This window comes from Phalacrocorax carbo, chromosome 15 (assembly GCF_963921805.1).
Source record: "Phalacrocorax carbo chromosome 15, bPhaCar2.1, whole genome shotgun sequence".
NCBI classification, from domain to species: domain Eukaryota; kingdom Metazoa; phylum Chordata; class Aves; order Suliformes; family Phalacrocoracidae; genus Phalacrocorax; species Phalacrocorax carbo.
Genome location: NC_087527.1, coordinates 3,672,565 through 3,692,486, shown reverse-complemented (window position 1 = coordinate 3,692,486; position 19,922 = coordinate 3,672,565). Strand labels below are relative to the sequence as shown.

The 19,922-nt window shown below is 38.3% G+C and overlaps 1 protein-coding gene across 2 annotated transcripts in view; it reads left to right on the top strand.

Annotated features, from left to right (window-relative positions):
- The window catches only part of MED13L (mediator complex subunit 13L), a 204,213-nt gene that overhangs the window by 16,140 nt on the left and 168,151 nt on the right, over positions 1–19,922 (top strand). Inside the window, exon 2 of one of the 2 annotated variants that reach the window (XM_064466708.1) lies at positions 3,937–4,174. The exons of the other annotated variant lie outside the window; for it this stretch is intronic. Coding sequence (XP_064322778.1) covers positions 3,937–4,174 — 238 coding nt within the window. The remainder of the gene's footprint in view (positions 1–3,936; positions 4,175–19,922) is intronic. 2 annotated transcript variants of the gene reach the window in all.

The window sequence follows — 19,922 nt, the reverse complement described above, 5'->3', positions numbered from 1 at the left end:
CTCTGTGTGTGCAGTTTAATGTTCTGTTTTATCTGATTGGAGCTGTCACTGAAAGGGGAGATCCCACTCCACTGCTGCTCTCAGCTGTGCATTCTCACTCCTGCTCTTCTGTCTGCTCTAGTGATTATGTGGCTGCAGGGTAAGCTGTCAGTCTGCTGATCTGATGAACGTTTTTCTTTCTTTTTGTTTCTCATCTTTAAATTGGTGAACTGACTCCATTCACACAAAGACTGCGTGATCACTAGATGTGACATCAGGTTGGGAGGTTGTAATGCGTGGCTGGGGGTGAGGAAGAGGCTGCCATTTTGGTAGCAGCCTGTGCTCACTGCTGATGAAGCCTAAATTAAACCACGTTTGGTTCTTCCATATAGTCACCCAAGCCACAGGCCATTGGCTGTCTTGTCTGTGAAAACCCTGCTACAGATTGAGGCCTTTTAAAACTAGTTATGGTTGATTGTTTAAAGAAACTAATTTTAATTAAAAAAAAAAACAAACCTCCAGGTGGATGGAGATATTCTCCCTATAGTGTGTTAAATACTTCACACAAAACCTCTGTAGAGGTGTAGAATATATGTAAGTGTTCCTGGTGAATCTTCTCTTGTGAACTACTTCTGGATTCAGATCTTCTTCTGAATTCAGTTTTAATTAACATGAGGACAAAATCTAGAAGTTCTGAGGGATTAGTATTGATGCTTGCCTATTAAAAGTTTAAACAGAAACAGAGCCAAATGTACTAAACTGCATCTCTTGCAACTTTGACTGGGGAAACAATGTGTAAGGTCTCATTTTATGCTGCTGCAGAGCTCAAAACACGCAGTTCTTGTCTCTCCCTTTTCTTGGGAGTCATTTTCTGTGTGGGTGGTCACTAGTGATCCTGGTTAGCTCTAGTACTTAGTCATTGCTCACAGCCTGTAGAATTAGACACTCCAGAAGTTTGTTACTGTAGAATTAAATTAGACACAGCTCTGCTGATTTCTCTGTGCTTTTCTTGACCATATTTCATCTGTAATATGGTTGGGATGTTATGGGTTGGTACCTCTGAGCTGCCAGAGAGCTGCAAGAGCTTGTCTGTTTCAAACAGCTGATCTCTAGCTATTGCTGTGTTGATCAAGTGAGTGGTGCAGTTGAGTAACCTTTTTTGTTTCGTTGGTTTGTTTGGGTTTTGTTTTTGCCATTCTCTTTGAGTTACCATATGTTCCTAGTTGATTATGATATAAACATTTAACATGACTTTTCTTCCCAAGTTGCCTATGCAGGCGCTAACCTTTGGTATTTTGTGATTTGCAGTCACATTCATACTATTTCAGAAACTCTGCACGTTCCTTTTCTAAGCTATAGATTGAGATCCATGTAGAGCAGATGTAGATGTTCTGGAGGAGCATGTGTAAGTACTTTCTGTTAGAATATTATGTAACTTGTGAGGTATTGCAGGGCTGTACAGCACCCTACTGTGAAAAAAATAATTTTAGTTCTTCCCATTTGCCTCTTGCTCTTGTGCTCCCATGCCCTCTTTTGTGCCAGGAACATGCATAAATGTTGTGCATCTTGGCCAGCCTTGACTATCTTTTCCGATTTGCTCTTCCGTTGTTCCCCAACACTTTGAATGGATGATCAGCGTTCCTCTCTGAACGCAAACGCAGTAGTGCTGGCTGTAGAAGGTCTTCAGCCGGGATAATACAGTACTGTCTGTGATTTCACCACCGTTGGTATCCAGCTGACATAATACAGGATGGTAGTGTCGCTTCCGCAATGTGGAGCTGAAGACAACTGGTGGTTTATGGGCACACAAAAACCAATTCCACTGCAGTTCAGTGTTTTGTCAGATTTTTCCTCTTCCCAGCAGAGGTCACCTGCTGTATTCCTGTGTGCCAGGTGAAACCTCTTCAGACGAAAATTAAATAGGCAATCTGGGTAACCAGTGTTTGGGGAAATAGTCCTCGAGGCATAGTCACAGGAACTTTAGTCATGGACCGGAACCCTGCTGTGCTAGGCAATATACAGGCAGAATGAGGTGAAGCTCTCTTAGAGGATATATTTTTAAGATCAAAGAAATACCAACAACATAAAAATATTTGTATGATGTATGTCACCCTTAGCTCCTCAGCAGTTAACCAGCTAGCTGTTGAACAAGTAACAGCCTACTTGCAGTTACTGTGAAGGAAAATAAATTTTAAACTTCTAAATGAACTGAGTTTGTGGACCTGAAAAGGGGAGATCCTTCTGTGTGTGACATGTAGTATGGGTTTTGGAGGGGCAGTGAAGGTCAGCAGGTTAAATGTCCTTGTGCAGATGATGAAAATGGGAGGCATAAGTGATCTGCAAGTCTTCTTGTTTTCTTTAGGAATAAAAATTCACCCTTTCTCTTGTTGTTATTTTCTATAGGTACTGTCCAGAAAAAGGAAAGGAATGTTTACTGGTTAGATACAGCTTAATTTATTACTTGGTGGGGGTGTGGGAGGCAGGCATTCCTACAGAGAGTGTTTCCACCGCTGTATCTTTCCTCTTCTCCCTGGCAATGACACTTCTGGTCAAAGGTGTAGATGCTATATTTGAGTTTTTGCAGCTTGTTGCTGTAGACCAGCTGGCTCTTCCTGTAGGACCACTTCAGAGCTGAGCACACTGGCTATTTCTGTGCAGCAAACTGAAGGTGTGAATACTGTAACTGAAGCAGTAGAGGGAATAACAGCAGTGAGAATGTAGTAACATGGAATAGAAACTAGAATACAAGCCCTCTGTGAGGACAGAGTATATACATACCACTTTTTTATTTGCTGACGATACTCAGGCTACCTAGACGAGAAGTCATGCGGGTGTCCTCCCTTGTGACCTGGGTGTCCTCCCTTGTGACCTGGGTGTCCTCCCTTGTGACCTGGGTGTCCTCCCTTGTGACCTGGGTGTCCTCCCTTGTGACCTGGGTGGGCTCCCAGAGCCAGCAGAGAGTGGAGAGAAGGGAGGACGCAGCAACAGCCATTGGGACAAACTGGTCGTGGAGGAAAGGTGGGAGGGAAAACCAGGCAGCAGGCCGGGGAGGGGAGAGCAAGAGTGTGATGGGTAGGGTCATGGAAGTAGATAAAGCAGTAGCGGTCTGGACACTTCAGAGAATGTGACAGCTGTGAGTGTCTGCTGTTAAAGGCGAAAAGAAAAGAAAAAATTAGAACCTTTGCTCTGCTGAGTGGTTCTAGCTGCCAGCTCTTTCATGGTTTGAGTACTTTGGCAGCTTCTTTCCTGGCAATTGTTTATTCACACTGCTATGCAGTGGGACACCTACACTCTTCCAGATTTTTCAACTTGTGTAGAAGAAAATCTTTCTCAAAAGTCTGGGTAGCCATTTTCCTGTTATTCTCATTCTTCCTTGATGGTTAATAAGATAATTCTGTCTGGCTGAGACAGTAAATGACAACTTTGCTTATTCTGTTTGTGTTTATTTGAGAAAAAAAAAAAATAGGAAGCATGCACCTGTAACATCACAATATGAAACTGTATTTCACCATTTTCAGTAAGTTATTTATTTTCTTATGCCCTGCAGTACTTTCTATTTGTGACTTTCAAGTGGCCAGCTCCTGGGCTGACACTGACCTCACTTCTCCACCAAGCAGCATGTAGGGAAGGGGCCTTATTCCCTCTCCCTGTTTGTTTGCTTCTTTCTAATTTGTAAGCTTACAAAAAGGTAACAGTACGGTTAGAAATGGATGAATCTGCTGGAAATGAGTCAGGTTGTGGTGAAAAGCCAGTATTATTCAGTGCTATTTCTAAAACTTTTTTTTCCTTGAGGGGAAAAAGAGGAAAATATGGGAACAGAAGTTTTTAACTTTGGCTGCTTAGAGCTAAATTCTAGGAACTAAACAATGAAAATGAAACAAACCAGTACTAAAAATATAAATTTTGCAATAGAGTGATTTAATTTTTTTCTTTCTTTTTCCCCCTGCCCCCCTTTAGGCTGAACTCACAGGCATCAAATGGCGTAGGTACAATTTTGAAGGTCATGGGGACTGTGGCCCTATCATTTCAGCCCCAGCCCAGGATGATCCAATTCTGCTCAGCTTCATCCGCTGCTTGCAGGCCAATTTGCTTTGTGTGTGGCGCCGTGACGTCAAACCGGATTGTAAGGAACTATGGATATTCTGGTGGGGAGATGAACCAAATCTTGTAGATGTGATACATCGTGAACTGCACAGTAAGTTACTCTTTTTCTTTGTTTCTTGATTTATTTATACCTTTTCCAGTGAAAAAGGAATATTGTCATTAAAGGCTTTAACTTGATACCCTATGTGATTTTTGTCAAAACCTGTGTTTTAAAACCTAAAGGAAAAAAAGCAGCTTATAAATTTGACTTCTGCTGCAAGTCATCCATGGATAAAGTGCAAAATGAAATTTGAAATGAACTTAGGAGACATATATCCAACATCGTTACCTAGATTTTTGTGAAATCTCAGATGCACTGTGAAATGAGAGTGAATTCTGGTTCAAAGGATAATACTCTGGCATAAGGCAATAGTTGATGGAATAAAACACCTGTAGTACAGAGTGAGGAAAACTCCATGGCGCCACAGGTAAACCTGCAAGGTCAGAACTTGCCATGTTGGTTGTGCTGCACGATTTGAGCGTAAATGGAGGAAGTTGCAGAAGTGAATGTAATAAAATGAAGGGCAGGGAAGGTAGGACAAAGGTGACAACGATAAGCTCATGTGACTGTAAGTCCCTGTGCAACTTGGGTTGTCCTCAGTGTCTCCAGAATGTGTAGCCTTAACATGACAGAACAAAACTATATCTGTTGCGACCTTTTTTGGTTTTGACTATATCCACTATATATTAATTTCTTTTGAGCAGTATATTGTTGCTATGAGCAGACCTAGTTTGCCTGAAAATGTTACCTTTTAAAAGGTGTTTTATTAGACTGCATGAATTTTACCTCTGTTTTATCTCTTGTATCTTGGATGAAAACAACTGATGTTCACTGATCCTGAAATAATAATAGTAATTATAACCACCCCCCCACCCCCCAAACCAATAATAAATATCAGTTCCTTGCTTGTTTTTTCCATTAAATTTTCATCCTGGTAGCCTTTAGACCTTCCAGTTGCTTGGAGATAAAATTTGCCAGTTCAAATATATGGAATATTGTATTTGTGAAATGTGCTTTAGTTGTCCTTTATCTTCCCACCTCTACCCTGCACTGTTTTGGTCCTGGGTTATGGTATGTTCTAACCACCGATCTTCAGACCGTTATGAACTTCATACTTTCATGCATACCAGATTATTTATTTGGTAATATGGCCTGTGAAATCACAGATATGAACACTGTGTATCTTCAGGCGTATTTCATGCAGGTAGCTATGTGATCATGTATAATTAAAGAGATGGCTCAAAGTGCTGCACCAAGCTGTTCCACTGATGTTAATTTTTTATGAGGCACCTGTTTTGAATGAAGGCATGGGTAATATTTCTACTTACCCAGCAAAGCTTTAATAATATATGCTTTTCCCTTTATGAAATATAGTTTATTTAATATTTCAAATGCAGTACGAGGGACTTAAGTGTCTTTTTATTTGAGGGGAGTTGCAGGTGATAGCTTCTGTTTCTGTTGTAAATTGATGCAGCTTGTTTATATCTGACATCTCGGTTACAACAATATAATGCTACTTTCAGTGATAATGGTATGGTGAAGCTTTTAAATGTACGATTACCTGAACCTGCTAGAGTGTAGTAGGGGACAGAGAATAGCATCACTTTGATACTTTTTTTTTTGTTGCCTGGTCCAAAATTTTATGAAGCATCCAGACTGGAGCCTTCAGTACTAGAATTTTTAAGTGGAATTAAGTATGAAAATTGTCTGCAAGAGCACTGTTTTTTAAGTGTCAACAGCAGCAGTATCACACTGATAAAAACCAGTCTGAGCGTAGGGTGTTTCACAACGCTGCAGCCAGTTGTGCTGAAAAGATATGTCTGCCCTGGTACAACAGCGTTATCACTGTGTAATCCTTATTTGCAATGCTCTCTCAAATCAAAGCAAAAATGTCTGAAAGAAAAAGGTTGTGCAGAGGGATGGGAAGCGATGCCAGGTTAGGTTTGGAGATGGAGAAAGGAGGGCTATGCGTGACTCACTGAGGGGAATGAAGTACATAGTAATTGAAAGAAGAAATATGTTCTGCTGTCAGGACCCTACAAGAATTTGGGAAGTAATCTTTTCTCCCTTCCACTGCAGGTTTTGGAACTCTTTGTGATGTGTGTAAATCATATAATGATAGGTTTACTTGTTCTGTATTAAAAGCGCTTTGAAACATAGTGACTAATCAGATAATAGTTTAAAGTGAGGTAATTGTAAAAGTGTTATAAATTTTACTGCTGATAGAGCTGTCTTGCTCTCTTCAGTATTTTTTAGAGTTCAAACATCAGTATTGACAAAATATTGAACATCAAATTCTGCCAGAATGAGGCATTTATGTACATTGATTCCTTGAAATATGACAAAGGACGCTGCTCAACATTTCATGGAGCAGCAAGGCAGAAGAAACAAGGTTATTTTGCCTTTTATTGTATAAGCAGACCACAGGACTGAAATACCTGGTAGCTGAAATTAGTTTCCTGAGTTTACATGCTCTTGAAAATATCAAGAACTTTGCATGTGGGCATACAAACAGAAAATAAGTTACTGAAGCATAGTAATTTACTTGCATGTGAGCTGAGCCATGACAGCATGCTGTTTTGGTATTAACCTAGTCATGAAATAAGCTGCGTTGGCTTAAAAATCTTGTTCAGAGGGGTTGGATTGTCACTGGTCACTAGCTTACAGTTTGATGACCAGGGCTTTGTTTTTGTGTTTGTACTCACATGTTCAGGAGCACAAGTCCCAGCAATCTGACGCTGCAACTCCAAGTGGGAGACTAGAGTCTATCCCAAACCTTTTCGGCTTAGTAAATCCTGTCTCTTGAGGCATATGCACTTCAGGAAATAATGGCTATAATAAGGTCACGAATTCTTGCCAAGTATGGAGTTGCTCACAGTTTTTTGGATTTCTTGTTTCTTGCCTAGGACTTGTGATTTAAAGTGAAATTTTCATTGGGGTAATAAAAATTTAGTAGCAACTTAAATTTAAGTCTTTATCTTTTATTCATTCAGGTTTAAATTAGAATTATCAATATTTCTGAACAACAGAGTCATTCAAATGATATTGTATGACATTTAGTATTTTGGTTAAACAAATGAGCAGTCCAGACAGAGGCTTTTCTTTCAGAAACACTTTTTAAAGCTTTGCGTATGACCTGTGTGGGTTGCCTCATCTTTATAACATTCAAGGTAGGTGATTTTTGGAAACAGCAATCTGCCTTTCATGAAAGAATTTCAGATAGTCATAGGGAAAACGACTTAGTGGTTACAAGCAGGAGGTACTAGGAGCAGTTGTTTATGTAGTAGCGTTCCAAAACTGTGTTGATAATTAAATGCAGCCATGGGAGATAAAGTAAAAACAATTATTTGCAGAACAGCTATAGATCAGTTAAGCAGTTAGATTAGCTAGACAGCTGTGACTTTCATAGGTGTGTCTTAGGCACATACACCATTTCTTCTTCCTGCCAGCCTCAGCTGTTGCATTCAGTGTTTTATTATTTTTTATTATTACGATTAGATTTTAAATTTGAAGAAAGGCAGAAGATCCTTATTCTGTCCCAAGTGAAAAAAGCTAATTGGTATAGGGTCACTGAGTGGGAGAGAAAAAAATTGAGTGATTTTTCCAACTTTGAAAAAAGTTGGGAGTGTTCTGGTTGTGGAAGTTTTGTTTTCTCAAGGATAAATGCTATTTAATGATATTCCTGCCTGAAGAAGTTTGACAAGTGTTACAGCTGCTGTACCTTTTCCTGTAAAAATATTTTTTTGTAAATTCTGCAGAAGAAATGGAATGGAGAGGAGGTAGTATCTTACTGTTGGCAGGTTTTTTGACAGAAAAGTTGTAGATTTGCAAGTTGCACTGATCTCATTTGCATTTGGTGACCAAATACCATCTGGAGCACTACCGAGAATTTATACTTGACTCTTAGGTTTTTTCTTTTCTCCCACCCCACACTTGTACCCTATGCATTCCATGTCGATTATAAGCAGGTATTCCTTGCAAAAGCAAAGAAAGCAACTCAGGAACAGATATCACCTATGTCTGACATTTTAACCTTTTTGTCTGACAGTTTTGTCTATAAACTTGTAATCTGTATGTTGAGTTTATGGATATATTCAGCTTCATCTGTTGCATCTCTGGTGCAGAATACTTGAATTATTGGGAATAATGCAGGGGTTCTGATGTGCATTGCTGCCGAGAATATAATCTTGACCCTGGAGGCGGACCATGGAAGACTGTTAAAATGTTAGACAGTATCTTGAGAATGATTAACTAAGATGCTGGGTGTTTGCTAGAAGGATGCTGTTTCACTTGAACTATTCACTTGTTTGCCCCAAATTACTGGTTCTGGTAGGTATTTGAGATTGCCATCATATGTGTTCCTCTGTGAGTCTATGGAGACAAGACGAACGAATATGAGGAACTCAGGGCATCAGTGAGCAACCCGATGCCCATCCGTACCTTCCAGCCGTTGTTGTTGGCCTAAGCAATGCATGGCACAGAAGTGAAAACCCTGCATTATGACAGGTGCTTCATCATAGAGTTTCCAAACAGAAGCTTAACAGTAAAAGCTTGTTGAGAGAAAATAAATGAAACTTTAGCATTTTGCTCCTCTTGGGACAAGCATCCTTGAAGTGCTGGTGAACTTGCAGTTAACTCTTGAGTCACTCTCACTTAAATAAGGTTTAATGCTCACTTAAAGGCTTTTTCCCCTTAAATAGTTCTGCCTATGCAACCTTTTTGTTGTAGGGGGAAGGGCTTGTGAAGGAAAGGTGGTATATATCATGTCACCATTTTTCTGCAGGTTGAATTCTTTTGAGCCAAAGCCTTTGCTTTTATGTATTCTCTGGTCTATGCACTTGATACATTAATTGCTGGAGTTGCTTCCCCAAAAAAAGATGCTCATAACTTTTGTACTATACTAGAGGTAGAACATCAGGATTTTGATGGAAACTATTAGGAAGAATATATTATCTTGTATTAATTAGGTAAATCTTTCCTGAAAGATTATTGTTCAGGATATTCACAGATTGGTAATTTAAAAATGCGCTTAAAATTTGACCTGTGACAAGAAGAACATGGAGCTTCAGTTCATTCCTGTTTATGAATTCTTGCCAAGTTGGGCTGATGCAGTTGTAATCCCCATGTACTGCTAGATGTTGAGAGGGAAAAACGGTAGCTGTAGGAAGGACTTTTTGCAAGGCATCCACATTAGACTGTGTAGTTGTAGCCCAGGGTTAATTTCTGCCCTTGCTTCTCTACCTGCAAATGGCTGATGGGTAGATTTTTCGCCTGCAGGAACACAGAGCACACCGGCTATGTTTTCAAGCATGTTTCCTGAGAAGAATAACTTCCCATAGCTCAAGTTAGGCATTTTTATTACAGCTGAGTTCTTGATGCTCACTACTTACCTTCCAGATTTTGAAGTTTATTTTATCAGTTAAGTCTCTTATATTAAGTCAGTGTTTAACCAAAAAATGTTAGGTAGATGGTGTTTTTCAGTATTTATTAGAGATTTAAAGAAAAAAAAAATTCAAAACTTCAATTTGGAAAAAAAAGGAAAAACTTTTTTTTTGTTCTGCTAATTAAAAGAAGATAAACGAGTGAAATATCTCCTTTCCATTTCAATTTAAAATAGTCTGATTAAATTTCTTTCCAAGGTACTGTGTTTGCTAACTGTACTTGTAAGGAACTGGGAGCCCTTTCAGGAGATAATGAAATATGTTCTTAGCCGTTGTGTAGCAAGATGTGCTGGTTACGGAATGAGAAGATGTTCTTGTCTGTCAACATATTTTAAGTGTGTGAAGCAATGCATAAAATCAAGAAAAAAGCACCCCTTCCTGTGAAATGGGTATACAAATTAATAGCATTGCTTTTAATGAAAGTGCTCTTCAGTCTTTTCATTCTATTACAAGATTATGAAAGTGGGAAAGAAGGGGGTGTGTTGCTGCTGGAATTACATTATGGCTAGCTTTGATACTTTCTTGAAATTACCAAAAGGTTATCTCCTTGTTTCCTGCTTTGATAGGCTTAGTTGAAGGGTGTACAAGCATGGAATGCGTATTACAACGGTTTGGTTTATGCGCTCTAGATAACTACATAATGCCCATAACTATTGTCATGCTCGCTATTATTTAGAATGAGACCAGCTAATATATGGAAAAGCAGTTTATGAACAAGGACTAAAAGGAATCTTGCAGGAGCTGAAATGGAAATATTCTTGAAGGCTTTCAATTGAAAAAGAAGCTACGAATATCAAGCAGCTGAGTACCACTTATTAATAATTTGAAGTGAAATCTGAAAATGGTTAATTGCTGGTTCTTGAGTTAAGAGTGGAATTAGCAAGTAGGTTCATATGACAGAAGACTTTATTGGAATATTAAGTTGCTGAAAAGTCTGTTTCTGGGTTGATTACTTTCAATAAGATAAGTCATTTGCATTTTCGTAATTGCCTAGCATAGATTATTTCCAAAGACATGAAAACAAAGTTAAAATTTTAAATTTTTCCAGAAACAAGATAGGAGTTAAAAGTGATTTCATACTTTCTTGTCTTGCAGAATTGTTCTGTGACCCTTATATTTGACACTGTTAATTGGTGTCCAGCGATTGCCAGTTAAAGTTTAGCTTAGACAAAGTAAACTTTTTCTTTTAAGGAGGCATATTAAATGAGGTGGTTATGCTACCATTTGGGATTAAGGAATTGCTTCATGGGAAAATGCCAACTCCTTTTATACACAGGAAGCTGACAAGAGCCTTATTGTGTCTGGGCAAGATGTCTTCATTTTATTTTGTTTTCTCTTTAAAATAAATGTGCTTCCCACCACCACAACTTCTTCCTTCTTTTTACTTTAAAATTGGTTTATGGTTATATACAACAAGGGTGTGAGGTTTGTGGTTGTATGTTTTTTTTTTTTTTTTTTGTAAATAAAATCTAAATCTCCCATTTAGAAGTCAGATTGTGGTTACCTTTTCCTTAATTCTTCATTTCTTCAGTGTTTTTTCTCTCAAAATTAATAGTGAATCTCAGTGTTCGGAGTAATACCAAGTGAATACATATGGCATTCATGAATTCATTATCAACCCTACTCGATGATGTACTATTCTAACAAATTGCATTTTTTCCCTTTTTAAAAGTCTGCAGTATCTAAGCCTAACAAAAATACGAGATCCACCTAAGTGACATATGTAAGATAAGCCTAGCGCTTTCTATTTTTCTTATCTCCCAAGAATGAACATTTTAAATCTTTCCATATTTGGGAATTTGGAGGCTTTTCTGTTAATTGCAACAAATGACCTTCTGAAAATAGTTTGAAAGAAAAATGCTGATGAGCCAAGAAATCCTCTCCTGAATACCATATTTTTTCCTTTTAATCCTCCTGCTTTCAAAATATAAGCTTAGTTCAATGGAAATAGTTGAAATGTTGAGTAATTAATCTTTAAGTTTTATTGGTCACACAATAGTTACTGTGTTTTCTGTTGTGTTTTTGTGGAAAAATGAACGGGCATTCATTGTGAAACATGAATAGCTGTATTCTGTAGTGACCGTACAATGATTCTTGTGCAGAACCGTTGCTGTGAAGCCTTGTCTCACCGAAAACCGTATACTTTTAAAGGTGGAATATAGAATTGGTGCTACAGATGTGGTACTGCACAGAAAGTGCTGGAAACCTGAAACAAGATTGTAATAGCTCAGACTCCTTTTCAAATAAAAGCTAGAATGAGGTATTACTAATGAATTGGAGAGAACTATTGTATAAAATGTGCTTGGAATTAAGTAGTGTTGAGAACAAACTGAAGTCCAACTTTTGAATGTAAATAAAATTGATGTGTTACCACAGGCAACTCAGCGAACCACGTAATTAGTTTTTTTCCATGAAAAATGAGACATTAGACTGCAGCTGCAGCAAAGCAGTATGTAAAGGATTTATATTCTAGTTATATGAAAATTAAACAATCATTAAAAGATGGTATTTTTAAAAGTGCTGCTTGAGGGAGGAAAATGAAAAAATCCAATCAGTAGAATTTATTTTTCAGCAATGTGTTGGGCAATATCCTCCACAGTGGTTGATGTTTTTTGCTTCGGGGAATCTTTTTTTCCAGTGAAATGAACTCACTTAACTGTGTGAAGTAAATCTAAGTTAGCTTGAAGTGAAATCTGCATTAATAGAGCTCGTTACTGCTGTTTGTATTTTCATGTACTGAGTAATTCTAAGAACACAGGGTAAGCTCTAGTGGTAAATTTTGTCTTTAAAAATAAATTAAATGGCACCTTCAAAAAATCATAATAAAAATATGCGTATAATTCCATATGCAGAATAATTAGCTTCTAGTGACACGCACATGCTACAGACAGAAAACATACACACTTAAATCTTCTAAAGTTAACCCACAGTTTCTCTTTAGAGAGAGGTATGTTTTCCATTACGTAAAAGTTACTTTATTTAAATACTCCTATTAGAGGTTATAAATCTTGATACAAAATTCTTATACTCCGATTCTGAGACTAGTTCATTTTAAGTGGACTTAATTACACATGTACACTTACTTATCCAAGGATTTGACAGTAATCTGTATTACAAGTAGATTGGATACCTAGAAATGTGTACATAGTGCAATTCAGAATAAGATTCAGTGTATGGTTCGGTGTGTCAGTGGTGGTCCATGACATTTAAGAAGCAGTATGGTACACAGAGAATGAAGGTTTTGAAACATGAAGTCTGTTTCCTAATGCTTATTTGAAACTACAGGGCATGCTGAGGTTGTAATACGTCATTTCCAAATCAGCATGCCATAAATATGCGAAGAAAAAAGATACTCTTGCATAGAATTCAGAGGAGGAGCAAGTGCAAAACCACAGAGCTGCAGTACATAGAATAGCTTAAGAAGGAGGTTGAATTCTTACCTTTGCTCTTTGCCCATGGGAATTGTGGGTTTTGGTAGGAAAAGGGTGGAGTTTTGCTGTCAGTTAAATATTAGATCCGTTTAAAAAAAAAACCCAAAACAAACCCAACAACAGCAAACCCGACTGTGTGTTGGGGTCAGTCATACGATGACAACTAGAACCTGAGCTTCCAGTGAAACAGTGTTAAATTGATTTTTCAATACTTAACATTTAAGTAGTTTGAAGGAAAAGTATACGCTAGAGGAAAGGCACGCTATTGAAATGTTTTTGTATGCTTGTTAAACTAAACTATGCTTTAAATCTTTTCTCTCTCAGCTGAGCAGCGTAAGCAGAACTTGTAAAAAGCTACCTGTGCTCAGTTTGTCTGATACCGGAACACGGGCTGCTGTGTTCCCTGTAGTCATAAAAATGCACTTCAGCCGTCTTTTTGTATTCTCTTAGTTCGGGTACAGACAGGTGTGAGACAAGTCACTGCTTCAGTTTCTGCTACAGCTGATGACAAGGTTTGGATCATCGCAGCCCTCAGCTCACTCAGGTTGCTTCTGCCTTTCACCATCCATAATCGTGACTTCTGTGACCTAGCACAGTTGAATTCGGGTGTTCCCGTAGTGGCCCGTTGCTACAGTTTGATGTATATGCCTCTGTGTGAAAAAAGCTGTGGCCTGAAAATAGCTCTTCTTGCTAAAAGGCCATTACAGTCCTTATTCCTGTTTCCTATTGGTGCAGTATTTGCCAGTCTCCATAAAATCTTGGGGCGTTTTTTGCTTTGGAATAGCCAGTGAGCCAAAGGGGTCAACCTGGAATGTTACAAATTTGCAGACTAAATTGATGGGTGGATAGTAACAAATAATGAGGCAAACTTAGCACCTCAAATTTCTGGAGAAATTTAAGTGTGAAGTTCCTATATTAAGGAGTGTATATTGATCAACTTGGTCTCAGAAGGAAGAATAGAAGTGGCATGTATGGCAGTTCTAAGCAGGACTCCAGGAAGTAAATATCTTTTCTTAAAAAAACCCCATTTCTTTTTTATAGTTGAATTTGGTCCATGACATTCTAGTTGCTCGGTCCTTTCTGAAACATAAGTAATACCTTTTTTTTGTAGCCAAAGGGAAGCTTCAAATCATAGGTGATGAAGGTATCATTGTACAGTGGTTTTTTTACTTGAATGGCTTTAAGAATTTCATATGTTATTCTTTAATGCCCTCTAAAGAGATGGCAAGTATGAAAACTACTATTGTGTCTACAGGGGGAACAGGAGGGCTAATAGTCTTACGTGTTTATAGTTCTGGAGAGTTGGTTAACCAACTGGGGCATGGAAGTTAAATCTCTTGGCAGCTTCTGAGTTCAATAAAATTTATTCTATGCAATATTTTGCAACATATGTCAACAAAATGCACTGGAATCTGTTCTCTGAGGCAAATGAGGGGGAAGTGTGTGGTTTTTCTCTCCTGTACGAAAAGGGTGCTATTTCTGATAATATCATGGTAATAAGCCATGTGGTATAAAAGAAGTATGGCCTCTGTATTTGATTGGTGTTTTCTACTCTGGTTAAGCAATGGATGTGATGTTGGACTGCATTGGGTTGGGATAGAATGATGAAAGGCTTAACTGAAAATCCTGCTCTTTCCAGTGCTATTCCTGAATGTGCCTGGGAATTCTGCCAATTCAAAAGGCTGCTTATCAAGAGGAATATGTGTTTCTGACAAGAGTTCTATAGCTTTGCTTTAACATGCAATTGGCTTATTGAAAGATAACACTTTCTTTTTATTTTGTACTAGTGTTATATTTTGAGTAACTTAAAAATAACTTGAGGATTCTGTTGCCGTCCTTAGCAGCCCTCCATTGGTAGTCCAGTTCTGATTTTCTTTAAGAAGCAAAGTAAGGTTTTCATTGCTGTAACATACTAAGAACAATTCCAAAAACAAGATGATGTTGTTGTTGTTGTTGTTGCACAATAAATAGATGCAGCTAATTCAACACCTGGAAAACAAAGGTGGTTCTTCTTTCCTTGTTTCAGTAATAAGTGAAGAGACTATATATGCTGCAACTTTTTAATTGCTTACATGGGCAGTTACTTCTTTTTCATAGTAAAAATCTCTTCAAAACAAATTAAAAAAAAAAAAAAAGGAAGAGACTGATACACTTCTGCTTCCTGGGAAAAGGAAGTGAAGTTCAATTTTTAGCCTGACAAGCCATTTATACCTTTGTGCCATTTAAGATTTGTGCTGAGTATTGCATTGGATGTCACCGTAAGCATCATGTGGGGAGCTGTACCTCCTCATGTAGGTTGCAGTATATTGAAGTAATATGATGTATATGCAGAAACTATATATTTGGGGGTGAATTGCTGTAATTCAGCAGTGATAAAAAGAATTGAGATGAGTGAAATGCTGGGCTTTTAATGGAACACACTAAAAGCATGATGGGGTACCTGAAGTGATGTCAACATCGTTGCTGCTGCTCCTCTGCTGGCTTGTTGGTGCTTCCAGCTTAAGTAAGGTCCTCTGATCCTCTGTCTTAGACTCCGCGCAAACTCAGAGCTAGTGTTTACACCCAGGAGAGTTTTACAGTTCAGATGGAGGCGTTCCTACTTGTCTGTTCCCTTTCCCGTGTGTTGGGTGTTTTTTGTTTTGTTGTGGTTTTTTTTTTTTAAATAATTTGCTCAGGAGCTAATAAGCAGATGAGGTAAAGCTGAGAGTAATAAACAGCAATGTGTTTCAGAGATTTCTCTAGAGAGACTTCGTACCTAGAGAAGCTATCCACTGAGATGTTAACTTCTAGACAGATATCTGCTGTCCCAGATGTACGTAGAATTATTGCTCAGTCATTTCCTGTCTTTCCCTGTTCCCCCCGCCACCTTTTTCCTAAACTGAACCAGATTGTAGTAAGCATTATTTTTTTTATTATCGTTTCTTTTTGCTGCAAACCACAGTTAAGGCATGTTTTGCCTGCAAGACTGTTACAGCTTAATTTCAAAAGAAATGAACTGTGGTACTCCCATGCCTAATGGCTCCCTCTTTGGTATATGGGTTCCTACCTGGCCTTGTCCTGAAAGTTTCTCAGTAAGCCTACAACGTGTGTGTAACTGGTGAGCAGATGTTACACATAAGCACTCTTCAGTGTTTACTTACATGTCCTGTCCTAGACGGCTGTCTAAATTTGTGCCACAGAGAGTTGTTCAGCTTCTGGCATGGCTGATCCTGTGTGTTAGCAGCTTCTCAAATTGAAGTGCTCAGATTATTGTGTGTTAACAATCTAACCAAAAGAACATAATGCTTGTAAATAAATTGTGTGTGTGTATATATATATATATATATATATATATATATTTATGTATAAAACCCCCATTACTATCTTTGAGGAAGTAACTTTTGAACTGAATGGGAATATTAGTGAGTTCAGTTTTCAGTTCTCTGGTTTTACAATTAATTTACATTTCTACTGATTTATTCCCTCATAATAAATTTACCAGCAAACCTGTGTTATATGTCCTCTAGGAAAGATGTTTCTTTGCTTTTTCTTTCCCTCTCCAGTAACTGAGGACAGTTTACATACTGTCTGTGAACATAATGCCCTGAACAGGAGTTAAAAATAAGCTTCTGAGCAGAAAACTGGCCAAAATACAAAATCTGTAGGAGGGCCATGGTAGGCTTATTAAAAGAAAAACCAAACCCAAATTACCACTTGCTATCTCTGTAGGGCTCCTGCTTATGCTCCCCCATCCTCCCCAAATATCAGAAGAAGCAACTGACTCTTTAGTATTTTCATCTGAATTTAATTGCTTAGTTTAATTGACATGTAATCACTTCACTGAAAAAGCAGAGACCTTGGATTACTCATACATTGGAAAAATCTATGGCAGCTATTCATTATTAAAGATACCATTTTATATAGCTGAATGGTACACACAAGAAACATGATGCTGATTTAGCTGAAATAACAGAGGGATGTGGAAGGAGCTGCACACTGATAAGGCTGCATGATTCATTATTATGTTAGCTCAGAATCTTTCATTGCTCAAACTGCTGAGCTCTGGAGTTTTGTACTGTCATTTGTCTTTGTTTTAATGGGATTAAGTAATTATGTGTGCATTTTCTTTCAACTAACTAGCCTGATAAAAGCATGCAAAACTGAATAGCCTATAAATTGTCAGCTCTTCTGTTCTAGAAAAAGTGCTTTGATTGCATTGCAGTTTTTAAACCTTGGTGCATATATTTAGATGACCTACTGAGGTGAGTAAGACTATAGAAGTAGTTTATATAACTAATGGGCTGAGGGTCTCCCCTTGGGAATGTGGCAAAGGGAAAGCAGCTCTCAGCCTACAGTACAGACACACCGAGAACAATCTACAGCATTTTAGAGCAGAAATAACAGATACGTAACCTAAGGCAGTGTTGTAAGTGACTCTTCAGCTGTTCTCCCAAGCAGTGGAATAACTCCTCCCTGGAACTAATCATATCTGGTGTTGACATTTATACTTCGGCTTTATCAGTAGTAGCTTCAAATAAAAATTTTCCTGCTGCTTTGCAAAATCTCTGCCTCTGTCCTGCAACTGTTAAGGCTTTTGCTAGATTTTTGTTAGCTTGATATCTGTCTGATTTTTCAAGTATTAACTGCTAGTCATGTATCATGCAGTATGAAAAGGGGAGCATTTGTGTTTAATGAAATCGTCAGGTGTTTGGTGTATGATATCAGCAACCCACTGAATTCTTTTTATAACTTTATACTTTCCCGATGGCATGTTTATACACTCAATCTCTACAATTTATCTTTACTGTTAATTCAAAATCAGTCTTGTTTTGAGAGCTGATGTAATCACTTTAATGACGTGTTTGCTCCTTCTTGTTTATTTTAAACATTGGTGTGGAGAAGTAAAGGTTTTAAAGTATTCAAAATGTTAACTAGCAGTAACTATGCAGTAGTCCTCTGTTAATTCATTTTTAAGTCTTTGGCATATAAGAAGATTTTTATACTATGATGCTGACTCATAATTTCATGCTGGAACAGACTTCTGTTAATTGGTGTTAATGCTAGTCCATATGTGTCAGAGCTGTAGTTTTTTGTTCCTCTTCTGGCTTGAAGTTCTGTTGTCAGCAGATCCATTTCTTCTTTTCTGGAGTTTCCATGTTACACTCGCCCATACAGTTTCTGAATTTTGTAGAATGGCGACTGCTTAATCCCAAGCAGCCATTGATGTTAGCCTGTTGTGAATAAGGAATGACTGTATCCTAAAAATTCTTTTTCTGTACGATTTGTCAGAAGGCCTTCTGTGATTGCACAGTGCTGATACAGAGATATTGCGCAGCTGTGGTTTAAGAGCAGTAATTTGCAGGACCCATGATAGAAATGGACAACTTCCCCAACACCCGTCTTTTGGGATCTCTGGAAGAAGAGAAACCAGTTCAGGCCACTTTGTTCGCTTGTCTTAGAAATGGAATTGTTTGTATCCTGGTTTCCTAACGGAATGGTAAGTTCTACCTGAATGTTGAATCTCTCATATACCTTGCACTAGCTCTCCTCTGGCTATTTGCAGTGGCTTGTAAACCTTTCAGTGGACTTCAGTAAGACTAGACGATCCTACTGACTACTCTTACTTTGGGATTTTTAGCTGCTGAGCTGATTGTAACCAGGAGCTTGAAGGTAGCTTGAAGCCAAAGTGCCTGCTTGTGTATTTAGCACTTGCCCGCTGGCCACCCAATCGAAGTTTCCTCAGCACTTTAACTTGTGAAGTTATCCAGGATGTGAGACTGAGGAGGAGGGAGTTCTGGTCCACAGTTGCTTTTATGTGCTATCATAAACAAGTAGGCAATGCAAATGATAAATGAAAGTTAAGGCTTGCTTGCTTATGGCTTCACTTTGCCTTTCTGTGCTCTGGTAGCAGGGGCAAATTGGGAAAAGGAAAGGTGTTGTGGAACTGTTTAAAAATAGCTGTCGAGTATCCTTTTTTGTTGCTCACGCTACTCCCGGCTAAGTCTTTGTGCTAATAATCCCTGTGTGATTAGGAACGTTGGATGATGACACAGACTTCTACGAAGTAATGCTTAAGGAAGATGTCCTGCTGGGTGCATTTGATGCCATGTCTGGGATGAGATTATAAACAAAAAGAAAACAGAAAATACAGCCCTGAAATCCCATGAACTGTAACTTTTTCAAAGCCTTTGAATATATAGTGCTTGGAGAAAATGGAAGGAGTTAAGAGATTTTGTATAACTATACTAGAAAAGAGTACAGAGTGCATTCAGAGTATAAAGACTCAAGTTTTATTTGCCATGGTTGTCAATATGTAGCAAACCAGTAAGTACTGTCTCAGTCTGTCACTGTAACATGTTGAGCATTTGGAGTTGTAAATCCCTCTCATATGTCAGAAACACAAAATTTTGCAACCAAATGAAAACATACAGGAACTTTGGATTCACAAAACTTTATGCCACCTACCATAACTTGGTTTGTAGCTTCTGTTCAGTGTTGCAAGCTGGCCAGTGTGTAAAGGGAGTACTGTGAAAATATATCTGTGTTTATGTAATGATAGCTTATTTAATGGAAGCCTTGTGAAGAATTTGACTGCCCTGTGCAGTGTCCAAGTAAAGAGGGTGAGACACAGAAGAAGTGCCGGGCACAGTCATCTTAAGCAGAAATCATGTTATCAGCTTTCTGTGAAAGTAGATTAAGCTTTTCAGAGGGGATATCTGTGTTAGTAAGTGATAAAACTGTGAAATGAAAGCAGTCCAGTAGGTCAGAGCAGTTGGGTTGAAGGTCCTGTAGTCCACATGACATGAAATTTGGGGTTTGCTTCAGCTGGACCAGAAGCCCTCACCGTGCATGGCTTTGAATTAGTTTAAACAATGAACTTTCCGTTCAGACTCTTTTGTCCTCTTTTGGGGTTGGGGGGTATTTCAGCGTGGATGTGGAACAGAGATC